This window comes from Pelodiscus sinensis, chromosome 12 (assembly GCF_049634645.1).
Source record: "Pelodiscus sinensis isolate JC-2024 chromosome 12, ASM4963464v1, whole genome shotgun sequence".
Classification (NCBI taxonomy): domain Eukaryota; kingdom Metazoa; phylum Chordata; order Testudines; family Trionychidae; genus Pelodiscus; species Pelodiscus sinensis.
Window position 1 is genome coordinate 27,853,970 of NC_134722.1, and position 14,954 is coordinate 27,868,923.

Below are 14,954 nucleotides of genomic sequence, written 5' to 3' on the forward strand. Positions count from 1 at the left end.
TAGCTTTACCTGGTATAAATGAGTATTTTGCTTGAAATCCCTCTCCTTCTAGCTCCTCATCTGAAGTAAACTTTATCCACATAAACCTCCCTGTTGATCTAATTAGTGCAGGACTTTTCAGACCACAGTAGCGATCGATGAGAGGAGAAAAACCAAAAGGCCCATCTCGAACTTCAAGATGATCAAATCGACATTCAAATGAGGGTTCTATGTAATAAGGTTCATCAAAGGTCAACTCAATTCTTTGGCGTGGAGCAGCTACAACACAATAAAATTTTCAGCATAGTATTAATCAATAAATAGGATGTGTAAAACACAGTGAAATGAGATCCACATGGTGCAACCTGGGATCCTAGCCTGGACTGTCTCTCTCAATGCTTTGCTAGTGACAAGCAGCAAACCTCTCCTGGAGCTGTTATTACTCAGCACAACAACATGTGGAACCTCACATAGAGCTAGATTGCATGAATGCTCCCCAAGCCACTCACGAATCATACAGAGGAAGTGAGCAACCAAATCCCTCCGGCTCCCAGCCTTGTTCCTCAAGAATATGCCATTTTGCACTGCTAAAGAAAAGCAGAGCAATTTTATTAACTGGTTCACCACTTCAGATATACACCAGTCTTTGTAAACCTGAGCAGATTTATCAAACACTTCAAGGAACTTCATTGATAAGGTTAAATTCTATCTTTTGTAGTCCACAAGCCAGTTTTACTGTTTAAGTGATTGTAAATGATAGGCACAAAAATCAGAGTGGTTACCAAAAGCAAAGAAAATATAAGCACGCAGTCTAAAGGCTCAACCCTATTAGACTGGGCAACATTTAGACTAAGCAGCTTTTTCTCTTTCCACTGGATGGTGTAATTCATTGTACAGTTTGGACCTTCCTAGTCTGGCTCCCTCAGGACCTGACCAGTCCTGAAAGAGGGGATTTGCCAAACCAGGAGAGGTCTCTTCCCTCATGACCCATGCTGCCCCTGGGCTTGGGATCCAGCCTGGTCCAACTGCTACCAGTCTACAGTCCCAGCCCCTGACTCCTGATATGTGCCCAGACAGGACTGCCTGGGCGGGAGCTCCCTGGCTGCTACAACCGGGGCCAGAGTCAGAGCTCACTGCCTGCCGCTGGAGCTGCACAGCTGGGGCTGAAACTCCCTAGCAGTCACTGGAGGGAGCTTGCTGGACACTGCTGGAGCACCATGGCTGGAACTGGAGCTCCACAGCCACTGCCAGTTCCACTAACGCCAGGCTGGAGCTCCACGTTTCCTAGGACTCTACTATGCCACCCGCTCCTCCTGACATAGGGCTCTGGGAAGAGTCACTGCCCCCCACATTGCTTCCTATGCAAGTCCTCCCTGTTCCTGGGCTCTGTGGTCCAGGAACATTCGTGGTCCTATCAGACTACAGATGTTGCTGTACCAGAGAGTCCTGGTTTAGGGGGTACAACATGTGCACAGGTTTCACCCTTGAAGCTTAGTCCAGTCTCCCCTGTTGGAGTCTTCAGTTTTTCCTCTGAATTCTTGTTGGCTGCAGTGTAGGTAGGCAGGTCAGGAGGTAGAGGAGAAAGCAAAACATGGCACTATTGTGTTATGTTTTATACCTTAGGTCCACATGCTTGGAGAACATAAGTCCAGGCATGTCTGTCAGGCATTGCAGAGGCCTCAGTGTGGAGCAGGGTGTCTCCTGTGAGTGAGTAATTGAAGTGTAACTCCTCTGCTGGACAATGGCTGGTGACGTCTGTTGAGCACCGACACAGGTATTGGTTACCTCCCTTATCACTGTCTCTGGAGTGCTAGTATCTGAGCATATTCCTAACCTACAGCATACTTTGTGACAATGGGTACGTCTAGACTACATGCCTCTGGCGACAGAGGCATGTAGATTAGGCTACCCGACAGAGTAAAATGAAGTGGCGATTTAAATAATCGCCGCTTCATTTAAATTTACATGGCTGCCGCGTTGAGCCGACAAACAGCTGATCAGCTGTTTGTCGGCTCAGCGTGATAGTCTGGACGCTCCCCTGCCGACATCAAAGGGAGCTGTCGACAACCCAGGTATGCCTCCTGGGATGAGGCATACCTGGGTTGTCGACAGCTCCCTTTGATGTCGGCAGGGGAGCGTCCAGACTATCGCGCTGAGCCGACAAACAGCTGATCAGCTGTTTGTCGGCTCAACGCGGCAGCCATGTAAATTTAAATGAAGCGGCGATTATTTAAATCGCCACTTCATTTTACTCTGTCGGGTAGCCTAATCTACATGCCTCTGTCGCCAGAGGCATGTAGTCTAGACGTACCCAATGATACACAGATTTCCTAACTTCATATTTCATATTTATAATGATATACATATTTAGACGCTACAGTAGGTTTCAAGAGATCATAACGTCTCTCATGATACCTTACCCTAAGTTTGCAAAAGAACAGGCTATATGACAGTCAGATGTGTTTCAACCTGCTGATATAGGTGAGGTATGAAGTCAGTACTGAGGTTCTATGTGACACAGAAGTGGATGAACATGGGGATATATGCTACATTTTTGAAGTATTGAAGATGGCAGAGTCCCTTTTGAAATGCATTTAGTACTGTAGATGATACAACAGTGGCAAGAAAAGCTGAAAACCTCTCCTTTAACACTTATTATTTCTGTACTTTCAAGTATTTGGGTGGGACCAAATACATCTCTAGCTGTCACTAAAAAACCTCTCACTCTCAGAGGTCTTGGGGGAAGGTCAATTCTCGCCTACAGACAACCCCCTAACCTCAAACAAATTCTTTCCAGTAACCACAAAACATACCTCCATAATAATCATCCAGGAACTCACCCCTGCAATACGCCCCATTGCAACTTTGCCCACACATCTACACTTGCAATTTCATCACTGGACTCAACCACATCACCCACCAAATCAGAGGTTCATTTAACTGTATATCCACTAATTTGATCTGTGTCATCAAATGCCAGCAATGCCCACTGCAACGTATACAGGCAGTCCCCGGGTTACGTGGATCCGACTTATGTCGGATCCATACTTACGAACGGGGCTTTTCTCACCCCGGAGGATGCGGGCGGCGGGACCGCCCAGACATGCCGCGGTCCCACCGCCCGCGTCCTCCAAGGTGAGAAAAGCTGCTCCACATCTCCCTGGTCTGCTGCGGGGGGGGGGGAAGAGGGGGGAGAGGCCAGCAGACCAGGGAGACGCGGAGCAAAGCCGCAGAGGACCCGGGCGGCGGGACTGCCCAGACGCGCTGCAGTCCCACCGCCCGCGTCCTCCGCATCTCCCTGGTCTGCTGGGGGCCCCCAGGCGGTGGGAGACGTGGAGCAAAGCCACGGCCCCCAGGCGGTGGGAGTCGCGGAGCAAAGCCACGGAGGACACGGGCGGCGGGACCGCGGCGCGTCTCGGTCCCACCGCCCGTGTCTCCCTGGTCTGCTGGGGGAGGGGGGCGCAGCTAGTGCCCCACCCAGCAGACCAGGCTTTTCTCGCGGACGCCTGGGGCAGAGCAGCTGGGGCGCTGCCGGTTGGTCCCGCAGCGCCACTCCTCGGCGGTACTGGACCAACCCGGCAGCACCCCAGCTGCTCTGCCCCAGGCGTCCCCAAGTCAGCCGCTGCTGAAACTGACCAGCGGCTGACTACAGGAAGCCCGAGGCAGAGTTGCTCTGCCCTGGGCTTCCTGGAATCAGCCGCTGATCAGTTTCAGCAGCAGCTGACTTGGGGACGCCTGGGGTAGAGCAGCTGGGGTGCTGCCGGGTTGGTCCCCGCAGCGCCCGGCGCTGCGGGGACCTACCCGACAGTGCCCCAGCTGCTCTGTCCCAGGCGTCCAGATTCAGCTGCTGTTGAAACTGATCAGCAGCTGGTCAGTTTCAGCAGAAGCTGAATCTGGACGCCAGTTCCGACTTACATACACATTCAGCTTAAGAACAAACCTACAGTCCCTATCTTGTACGTAACTCGGGGACTGCCTGTATTGGCCAAACTGGACAGTCTCTACAGGAAAGAATTAATGGACACAAATCAGATATCTGAAAAGGTAACACACAGAAACCTGCTGGAGAACACTTTAGCCTGCCCAGGCACTCATTAATGGATCTCCAAGTCACCGTTTTGTTTCAGGCCAATTCCACAAGCCAAATACACAGAGAAGGATTGGAACTTAACTTTAATTTTTTAATTCAAGTTTAATTCTTATGCAAACGGTATGAACAGAGATATTGGCTGGCTCGCACACTACCTTCCACATCCTAATGACTTAACCAATCAATCAACCAATGGATATGCTAATTGTTCTTATCAGCCTCTTGTAACTATTTGAACGGTCTACTCACTGTCTCTCTTTTTTCTTCCCCCCCCTTCTTTTTTCTCTTTTTTCTGTCCTTTTCCTCCTCGCTCTTTCCCTTATTTATTCTTGGATCTGGACTTCTAATACTCCTGTCATCTGAAGAAGTGGGTTGTGCCCACGAAAGCGCATGCTATCATTTACATTTTGTTCTATTTGTTGTTTAAGTTTTTCCTATCACTAAATAAACATGAATTAACAAAATAAAACCCTTCAGCGTTCCAGAAATGTATAGTAACTGTTTTGCAGCCCAATTGCGTCCCCTTCTTACTCAGCTCAATATCTGCAGAAGTTAATCAATATATTATCAATTTTGCCCAAGTCATATTGCTTAATATAACAGAATAGTACAACAGTTCTACTTCTACACTTTCAACAGTAACAATACAATACACCAACGAAGGAAGAGGATGTTAGTACCTTCTAAAATGTAGATACACTCTTGGTTTGGTGGGTACAAGCTAGGATAGTTTGGTGAAGCAAAATGACCTCCATTGCTTGTCCGAACCCAGTTGTCACACTGGGTAGATGGTATATGGTTCACTCCAATATTCTGCCCACCTTTAAAAAGAAAAAAACCCCACATGTACTATAAACGTCAAATAAAATTTAACAATAAAAACCACCTACTTGAACAGTATACCCTAGAGCAGTAGTTCCAACCTTCTATACTGGGGACTTACAAACCCATTCACCTTTTGTTGGACCAGTAACATTTTATTTGCATATTTATTATGCAAATAATGAATATAAAATCAACTGGTACTGGTTTGCCAAAATATGGACTCCAGCCCCATCATACACTCCAAACCTGACTCCCACATCCCCCCACATTATGTTATTCAGCCGCCCGCCAGGCGGGCTTGACCACTGGAACAGGCCTCAGCTGCCACATGGCCACAGCAGATCCGAGTCCCCCCACACTCGCCATGCAGCAGGTCTTGGCCCTCTATCAGAGCAGGCTCTGACCTCCCCATCACATGACAGGTCCCAGGCCCCCTGCCAGAGCAGGCCCCCAGTCCCCTTCTGGAGCAAACCCCGCCCCCCCCCCCCCGCCACATGGCTGTGGCAGGCCTGGTTCCCAGATCTAGCTGCAGCACGCTCAGCTGCTAGCCGCCCCTCTCACTCTGCTGCTGCCTAGGAAAGTGGGTGGGAAGGGAATTCCCTTACGGGGAATCCCAGCAATTGGGCTAATTAAAAGCTGGGGGTGTGGTCTGGCAATGTGCCAAAGCCCAGCAGGCAGGGGTTTGCAGCCTGCTGCCAGTCCACAGACTGGTGGTTGGGAACCGCTGCCTTCGGGTGTGGCACTAACTCAAAAGGAAGAGATAGCTTGCACGGATCTTCTTATACTAGCCAGCTGCCCCTATTTATGGGGATTTTATTTCTGTAAAAAGCACATTATAATTTATAGGAATGACACATCTGGACCACTATTTTGGAATATCAAACCTGAATAATTACTACTGACGCGTGGTAGGGAACTTGGGATGAGAGTTAGAAACTTGAGAACATTCTTTTCTCGTCAGTCACCATGGCATGCAACACTGTTTTACACCTTTATAATGAACTAAAATGCTACAGAAAAAACATACTCAATGCTATCACCAAATCCTCTCGCACCACTCACTTGAAAATTTGACCCATTGAAGTTAAATGGCAAGGCTTAGCAGGACTGGACCCCTGATTCTTTTTATTCACATTACTGCTGTTGGTCTGATTCACCAATGCACTCGAGCACATGCACTTGAATTAAGCCCTTCTTCTTCAGAATGTGGTTCATTACAACAATTACACTGTTTAAAATAATTACTGGTAAACATGTTAGCATTAATGAAACAAGTAATATTGCATTAGCATCCAGAGGCCCTTGTCAGGAACAGAGATCTATATAGAGCCTGTGGTGTCCAGCCAGTTCTGAAGCAGTAGCCACTATAGTAGCCTCTGCTCTCATGAACTAGCCACACTCAAGCAGCCAAATAGCCACATTTGGCTAGTGGCTAGCATGTTGGACAGCATGGGATAGACATATAGAAACTATAATCCTTGCCCAGAGATTAATTGGTTTGATAAATTAAGACATCATACCAGATCACTCCCGGGCACCATCCGTACAAAGGGGCTTCTCCCATTACAGATTTTCCTGCCATCTGTCCACCATTTTAACATGATGGATATTCCTTGGTGGAGTTTAAGATGTGCAGGTTTGCAAAGGGTAGTTCAGGAAAACTGGCTTCTGCTAGATTCTCCCATTCTAATAGTGGAAACAACCATAATGCACTTATGCAACTTTCTCTTATACAATGAAGAACTGGGCCTTTGAGATGGGGTTTCATGGTGAAAGGAATTCCGAGAAGCTTCTAGAGGATCCCCCCCTCCCAAAATAAACATGCATTTTAGGAGAGTTCTGGATCTCTTGAGTAGGACTATCTGCAAAGAAGAAATTCTGCAAGTGTCAACTGAAGTGAGTGTTCTCTCTACTATGTAGGTTATTCCAACATAAGAGAGAGTCACTGGCTTGTAAAACTATTTATCTATTCCCCACCCCCAAAAAGGGATGGTCTCTTAACATTTTTGGGGAAATCATAGAAAATTAGAACTGGAAGGGACCTCAATACTCACAGCAGGACCAAACACCCTAGATAATCCCTGACAGGTTCCACAACCTCCCTAGGCAATTTATTCCAGTGCTTAACCATGCTGATAGTTAGGAAGTTTTTCCTAATGTCCAACCGAAACCTCCCTTGTGCAATTTAAGCTCATTGCTTCTTGTCAGACAGTAAGAATAATTTTTCTCCCTCCTCCTTATAACATCCTTGTTGATACTTGATAGCTGCTATCATGCCTCCTTTCACTTTTGTCTTTTCCAAACTAAACAAACCCAGTTCTTTGAGTCTTCCCTCAGAGGTCATGTATTCTAGTTCTTTTAATCATTTTTGTTGCTCTTCTCTGGACCGTCTCCATTTCTCCACAGCTTTCCTGAAACATGGTGCACAGAACTGGACACAATACTCCAGTTGAGGCCTAATCAGTACAGAGCAGAGTGGAAGAATAACTTCTTGTGTCTTGCTCATGATACTCCTGTTAATGCATATCAGAATAATGTTTGCTTTTTTTGCAACAGTGTCACATTGTTGACTCATAGCTTGTGGTCCACTACGACAGCTACATCTCTTTCTTCAGTGCTCCTTCTTAGACAGTCACTTCCCATTTTTTATGTGAGAAGCGAATTATTCCTCCTTAAGTGGAGTACTTTGCATTTGTCTTTATTGAATTTTATCCTATTTACCTCAGATCATTTCTCTAATTAGTCCAGATCATTTTTAATTATAAGAGCATCCTCCAAAGTTCTTGCAACCTCTCCCAGCTTGGTATCATCTGCAAACTTTATAAAGGTACTCTTTTGCAGACCTATACAAAATCTGGAAAGGCTTTCTGACATAGGCAGAAAATGTTTTTTTCCTTATCTGTAAAGGCTGAACTGATCAGGATATGAAAAAGATAACTGAAAATAACAAATTTTTTATTTGCATTAAGAGTTGTATTCACTCTCTCTATATATAAGAAGACTGAAGTAAATCTTAGTACAGGCAGTCCCCGGGTTACGTACAAGATAGGGACTGTAGGTTTGTTCTTAAGTTGAATTTGTATGTAAGTCGGAACTGGTACATATTGTAGGGGAAACTCTAGCCAAACATTTTTTTTAGTTTTGGATAGTATAGGGAAAGGTTAACTCCCCTCTAATGTTTGTTTTGCTGTCTGTTCCCCTGTTCAGAAGATTTCACATCTATTTCTGTCCCTGTGACAAACTCAGGACTAAAGGAGTAACTCATCAAATACCAAACAGCTCTGCACCATGCTTTGAGCTAATAGCTTTATTTCCACACACCACCCAGGGTTCTAGGAGGAGGGTCCTTTTTTTGCTAAACACAATGAGGCCAGCACTTTGTTTGTTTTGGTGGAGTCTTTGTTTGCCCAGGGAGCCCAGCATGTATAGGGGGAGGAGGGGCGGAGAGGCTGCTTTTGTCTGCTGTTCGGCAACCTGTTGCTCAGGGGAGGGGGCAGCCTGTTGCTGGCAGGGGGGAGGGGGGAGGCGTGCAGGATGCGAGGCCGCGGGGGGGGGGGGGGGGGGCAGCGGGCGTGGGGAGGCACTTTTCCTCTGCCCGGCAGCTCTGCGGGATCCCTGTCCCTGTGGCCAGCTGCTGCAGGCAGAGGCCAGTTGGAGCCGGCCGAAGAGGAGGAGGAGGTGGATTCTAGGACCCAGGTGAGCGAGCCCCGGGGACGCTGCTGTGCTCCAGGACATGTATAGAGGGGAGGAGGGGCAGAGAGGCTGCTTTTGTCTCTTCTGCAGCCTGTTGCTCAGGGGAGGGGGCAGCCTGTTGCTTGCAGGGGGAGGCACTTTTCCTCTGCCCGGCAGCTCTGCGGGACCCCAGTCGGAGCCGGCCCGAGGAGGAGGAGGATCCTAGGACCCAGGTGAGCGAGCCCGGGAATGCTGCTGCGCATGTGCGGGAGTTGCCTCACCCTGTTCGTATCTAGGGATCCCACGTAAGTCGGATCCATGTAAGTCGGGGACTGCCTGTAAATACTACGAGTGTCAGTAAAATACATGAACCAGAAAGAATGTCTGTTTTCCTATATCCATCTGGCTTACTTTTTTAAAATTACAAAACTTTTAAATTTCTTTGAAAGAAAATCTTGTCAGCACTGTACCTTGTGTCTTCTGTGCCACAGCAATCCCTTCCACTACAAGGATTGTTATTAATAGCACTGGTGAGAGAAACAATACAGGTAAGACATCAATAATGGAACCAAAAGTCATTTTCTGCAGTACTTACTCATGCAACATCCAAATGAATCCAAATCACCACAGACAAGATACATATGAAAAGCAAATCAGTGATTTTAATTCTTAGGAAACTCAGTGCTTATGAGAAGTAGTGCTGGATTTACAGTCCTGAAGATTGAAGTCCTCTAGCTACTTAATAGCGTTGCCCCTTTTTGACCCAAAGAAGCAGCTACTCGAAATTCTGCTAGGTAATTATGCTCCAGATAGAAGTAGAAACTGAAGGCATATGGTATTTTCTTTCACAAAATCTTATTTACAAGGATGCAAAATCCTTTATAAAATCCTGCTCCTCAGAATGCAGGGGGAGCCAAGAACAAAAGCAGCAGCTTCTTAGCTCACAAACCTTAAGCCTCTGTTGCCGATATCAGACCCATAGCGCTCTATCCAACTCTCCCCAGGTTATTGTGTTTACAAGCTACAGCTCGGCTTTCTTGTCTCATTCTGTTTGTCTGTTCTCATTCTGTTTTCTCTAAGACTACGTCTAGACTGCAGGCTTCTTTCGTAAGAAAGCTTTTCCAGAAGAGATCTTCTGAAAAAACTTCTTCCAAAAGAGAGCATCCACACTGCCAAAGCGCACTGAAAAAGCAATCTCTTTTTCGATAGATAGCATCTACACCGAATGGACGCTGTCTTGCATTTAAGCTGTCATTATTATGGATGGAGTAGCCACCAGGCCACCTGTGCTTTTTCCTCTTTCCTCTTCTTTCAAAAGAACTCCCTCTTCCCCGTCCACAGATGCCTTTTTCCGAACAAGCTCTTTTGGAAAAAGGTTTCTTCCTCATAGAAAGAGGTTTAACAATGTTGGAAAAACCCCTCTGTTCTTTTGATTTTTTTCCCCCCAAAGAATACGATTGCAGTGTGGACGTAAGAGACGTTATTTTAGAAAAACAGCCATTTTTCTGAAAACTCTGTAGTATAGATATAGCCCCCCCCCCCCCACACACACACACACACACACACACCCTTAGTAGCTATGGACTAGTTTCTGGGAAGTCGCTAAGGGTATGTCTATACTGCAAAGAAAAGTCTGTAGCACCAATTCACCTCTGCTTTGTTGTTTTTAGCTTCACAATCATGTAGATGTTCCCACTCCAACTGGTGCTTGGGCTCCGACACCTTCTGTTGATTTCATAGTCCAGGCGCCAACCGGAGTGGGAACATCTACATTACTATTTAAGTCCTGCAGCTCATGAGCCCACCTCAGTTGACCAAGGCCCAAGAGTCAGTGTTCCAGGTTTTCTTTGACTTGTTACACACATAGCCTAATAGGCCTGTTTCGGGTATGGCACCCTACCTGTTTTACAATTAAATTAAGTACCCAATTGCTCACTCTCTGGAACAAGGTTTCACTCAACAATAGGGTCAGCTCAGATAGCAATAGCTCAGGCTTCCGATATGGACTTGCCAATGTATTTCATTACTAAGCTTGAGAACCACTTTTAAGAGTGAGAAAGTAGCTTAGGATATGTCTATACTACGCAGCTTTTAGTGACAAGGCTGTGTTGACACAACCCTGTCACTAAAAGTTGGCATGTGTAAATGCTTTATATTGGCACTTTTGCTGACAAAATACTTCCACCCACAACAAGCAGATTTCACTTTGTCAGCAGAAAAGCGATCCTACTGACAAAGCAGCATTAACATGTCCACTTGCTGCAGCAAAATCTTGTTCATTTTGGCTGGGGAGTGCGTTTATGCACCCATGAAGGACAAAAGTTGTATCGAGCAACTGCAAGAGTAGACACAGCCTTAGTTTCTATGTCTATTCAAATCTCACATCTGTGAGGAAACTTCCAATAAAGGTATCAGTTGTGGTGGCAGACTCATGAGTCCTTTAGGAATTGCACAAAAGCTATCATGTCTACATCCTGATTATGTTACAGAATTGTACTTTTACAAGTAATTATAGCAACTTGCAGCAGTGACTCAGATACATGTTTACTGACCTAGTTTATATAAATCCATTTAACATGTCCACATACATTTCTCTCTCCAACCACTGCAGTACTATTGTATTTTTGTACCAATACCACAGGTCCTTGAAAAGGTCTTCATGGGAACAGCAATCATCTCTAGACAGGGGCAGATGACCGTTTTGTGGGGCTCGGGCAGCATAACTCCGCGGGGCCCCCCTTTTGCCACAGCGCATGTGCGGGGCTTTTTTAAGCGCGGGGCCCGGGGCGGCCGCCCCGTTCTCCCTGCCCTATATCCGCCCCTATCTCTAGAGAAGTTATTTTTGAAAATGGTAACAGTATACAATTATAAGATAGATATTTTGAAAAGTATCAGCACCACGCAGCATTTCAAACTGTGAAGAGCCCGGGGTTAGCAGGGGACTCCTGTACATTTCAAAGCTGGCACGCCCACGTGGAGCCTGGAGTTAATGGGACTTCCTGCTGGCCCCGAGCTGCACACAGAGTTCTGAATTCCTCCTTTCAAAGGAAGAATGCAGAAGTGCCTATCGACAAGTTGATGGAAATTCCATCGACTACTTGACTAGTAAATTACTTGATATTTAACATCCTTATCATCATCATCATCAACCTCAGTAGAATTAACCATGTATCAGTGCTGCTTGAAGAGGTGGCATTACTGTGTCACTGTAATGGGGACTTACATCAGTGGCAGACAAGTTTCAGCTTAGACATGTGCTACAACTAGGTTGACACATCGCAGCTTATGTCAAACTAACTTTGTAGCATGGATCTGGCCTCAGTCCTAACCCTGTGTGGTAGTTCAGTCAGCCAAGGCATAATTTCACAATTGTAGAACAATGAATTGCATTTCCTCTGAAGACTGTCAACTTTCAAAATCATGAGATTCTCCCCACCACCTTCATGTCAGCATACTAGCAGCTGAGTGGGTCACACTGAAACAGCATTTCCTCCTAAACTGAGAGCCTTGTAGAAAGCAGTTATTAGCTTTGAGCTCCTAGACATGATCAAGGTGGGCTTGCATTGGCATGTAAGCTAGGGAGTACTAGACCATATTCACACAGATATCACCTTAATGTTTGCACAGGTGCACTATTTTGGGCATCACTGTATTATGTCCCCCAAAGCCTCATTATAGATTCTGACTTTATTCAGTGTTATATGCATCTCTGTGCTTCACTTATTACTTCACATAAAGCCTTAAAATACAGAAATACCTGCCTTTCCTCACAGACAATAGTTTTCTCCCCTGCTGGGCTGGACCATTATTGTAAGTTACCTTGCGTGTCCCAACTGATTCATGAATCTTTCAAATAAGGGTAACATTCCTACAGGCATCTCTGTCTTCCGTGGATTAATTCAGCTTTCAAATTCCCATGTGTAAGGTGATTCTACATTTTCATTAAGATTAATCTATAACAAATATAATTTTCCAGCAGACGGTATCCCATCTGTTACAGATGATAATAGCTCTACATCACGACCAATCTGCCTTGGACTTGGAAGAGGACTTCTAGAGAAGAGAGTGTAGAGCTCATTACTGATCTCCAGAGCCAAGTTTTTCCATTTGTTAATTATTTTAAAAAATAAATTCTCTCACACACAAAAAAAGCTATATTTTTGACATCTTAGTTTTCAGAGTCTGAGTTGTCTATTTAACAGTATTTACTACCTCTTGTATAAGACAAATTCTATTCAATTTTCTTATTATTTGGGTCTTTTTTTGTAATATATTTTTAAATTGTGAAACTCAAGGACATGTAAAAACTCTACAAAAAGACTAATGATAATTCATATTTTTGTTTCAGAGATATATTGAACTCTAATCTATTACAATATTTTCCCAAAAGAAGCTTGATCGCTGCTATAAAATTATCTTGATTTTGATCTGTTTTTTCCTATGTTGTCTTTAGGAGAAGGAATGCTAAACTGAACTTGGCTTGTGTCTCTGAATCAAGTGCAATTCCATGATTCCATGTTAATAATGTTTCCATGTTGTGCTACTGAATTTATGGTCTCCACTAAAAAATGCAGCATGTCTGAGCTTCTGATAGCTGTATCCTTCCTTACCAGTCTCAGAGAAATCAATTTACCCCAGTTTTTATAGCTTTGTGATGTTTTCTACTATGCAAAAACTGGACCAATTTTTTCAAACAGAATGAATTACAGATAAATTAGGGAAAAAAATACAGACTTTTCATGATAACCTAATTCAGTATTTCAGACAGCTAGATTCTCTCTTTATAGATAAAGATATCTACTATGGTTGTCATTTCTGTTATACACCTTCCTCCAACCTTTAAAAAAGATTCGGGGGTGTCAGTTTATTTCAGTGGTACCTATTCAGAGCCTCACATGCATTCTGAATGAAGACAAAACCAGGCTCTATATTTCAGTGCCACTATTCAGCGATTTCCTTTCTCTAAAGGGCGCTGTTACAGAAACAAACCTCCTGGAGGATTTAAAAAGTCTGATTGGTTTTCACTACAGCTCATGCTGATTCTATAAATAGTTGACAGCTCTCTGTGCATGTGCCTGTAAGAGAACAGGGCACATATCCTGCAGAACAGCATGAATAAGTAGCAGATAAGCAGGCAATTACAGCAGAAAAGTAGGTTAGATCAGGGTTTTCAAACTTTGAGCTGAGCCCTCCCTTTGAGTTCCAATTTTGGGTTGCATTATCCTCCTGATCTCCGGATAAAACAGACCCACTGCCAGGGTGGCCCACAAACATAAGTTGGGTGGATGCGGCTCTTCCTTCCCAAGCCTCACATAATATTTCCCTATGCCCTTTTAGAGGGATGCACCCCACAGTTCAAAAGTCTCTGAACTACATAGACATGTTTGTTTATATTTAATGTAGGGCCACACTTCCTCTTTCCATTCATTCCTTAGCCCTCCCTCTTCTCTTTTCTGCTTACCTTTTTCCTTTTTACCCCTATTCCTTCCTTTTCTTGATATCAGGGATTCTCAATCTTTGCAGATATTTACAAGGTTTCCTTTGACTGTTTCTCCTACCTCTGGTAATAATATGATAAGGGAGAAGGGGGTCTCAGAAATGGAACTGCATCAGCATCTGGTAAGTTCCAGTTCTCTACCTGGGCTCCACAGCCCCCTGGGGATTTGCGAGCTGTTTTTTTTTTTTTTTTTTTGGCGAAGCAGGGTCAGTGTCAGACTGGCCTGGGCCCAAGTCAGAAGCCCCAAGGCTACCCCGTCTGCAGGGCAGAAGCCCAAACCCCCTTCTCCTCTCAGGCCCTGGAATCTTTATAGCATTTTGGAGGGACCACAGAAAGAAAAGTGTTGAGAACTGATGCTCCATGGTATGGATAATATAGCTATGAAGAAGCTATGAAGCGTAACTGTCTTGCTGGAAGTGGGGAAAGTCAGAGGGTGCACAAGATGAGAAACAACAAAATCATGCAGAAACTATTTTATCCTTTTGTAGTTTCAGTGTTACCTACAGAAAGCCATATTTTGTGCACAATTGATATGTTTTTAAGGTAACATAGGAATCATGTGTTCCAAAGCCTCACCACCTTCTTGACAGTCTTGTCAGACGTCAAATGCTAATCAGGACCATGCCAATCAGTAAATGGATTGGTGAAGGGTATCCTTCAGAGAAACTCCAGCTTGCTGTTGGAAAGGGCATTGGTGAAGTAGATATTCCTGAACTAGTCTCCCAGGATGGCATTTAGGGGCACAAGAATTTGGAGAGCTGAAGATGTCTTGACTACTTTCATTAAAGGTCTCATGGCATCTTCAAAAAAAAAAAAAAAAACACAACAACAACAACAACAACATAAAAAAAAGAGTTAATCTGGTTATCTTGATTAGAATGTCATGATTTA

General features: G+C 44.8%; 1 protein-coding gene across 9 annotated transcripts in view; it reads right to left on the reverse strand.

Moving 5' to 3' along the window:
- The window catches only part of NETO2 (neuropilin and tolloid like 2), a 53,575-nt gene that overhangs the window by 26,624 nt on the left and 11,997 nt on the right, over positions 1–14,954 (reverse strand). For 7 of the 9 annotated variants that reach the window (XM_075940206.1, XM_075940209.1, XM_075940210.1 and 4 more), the window contains exons 2-4: positions 9,037–9,093; positions 4,750–4,890; positions 10–258 (exon numbers count right to left, since the gene is read on the reverse strand). In XM_075940206.1, the coding sequence (XP_075796321.1) occupies positions 10–258; positions 4,750–4,890; positions 9,037–9,093 (447 nt within the window). The remainder of the gene's footprint in view (positions 1–9; positions 259–4,749; positions 4,891–9,036; positions 9,094–14,954) is intronic. The other 2 variants (XM_075940212.1, XM_075940211.1) reach the window with 1 other exon arrangement.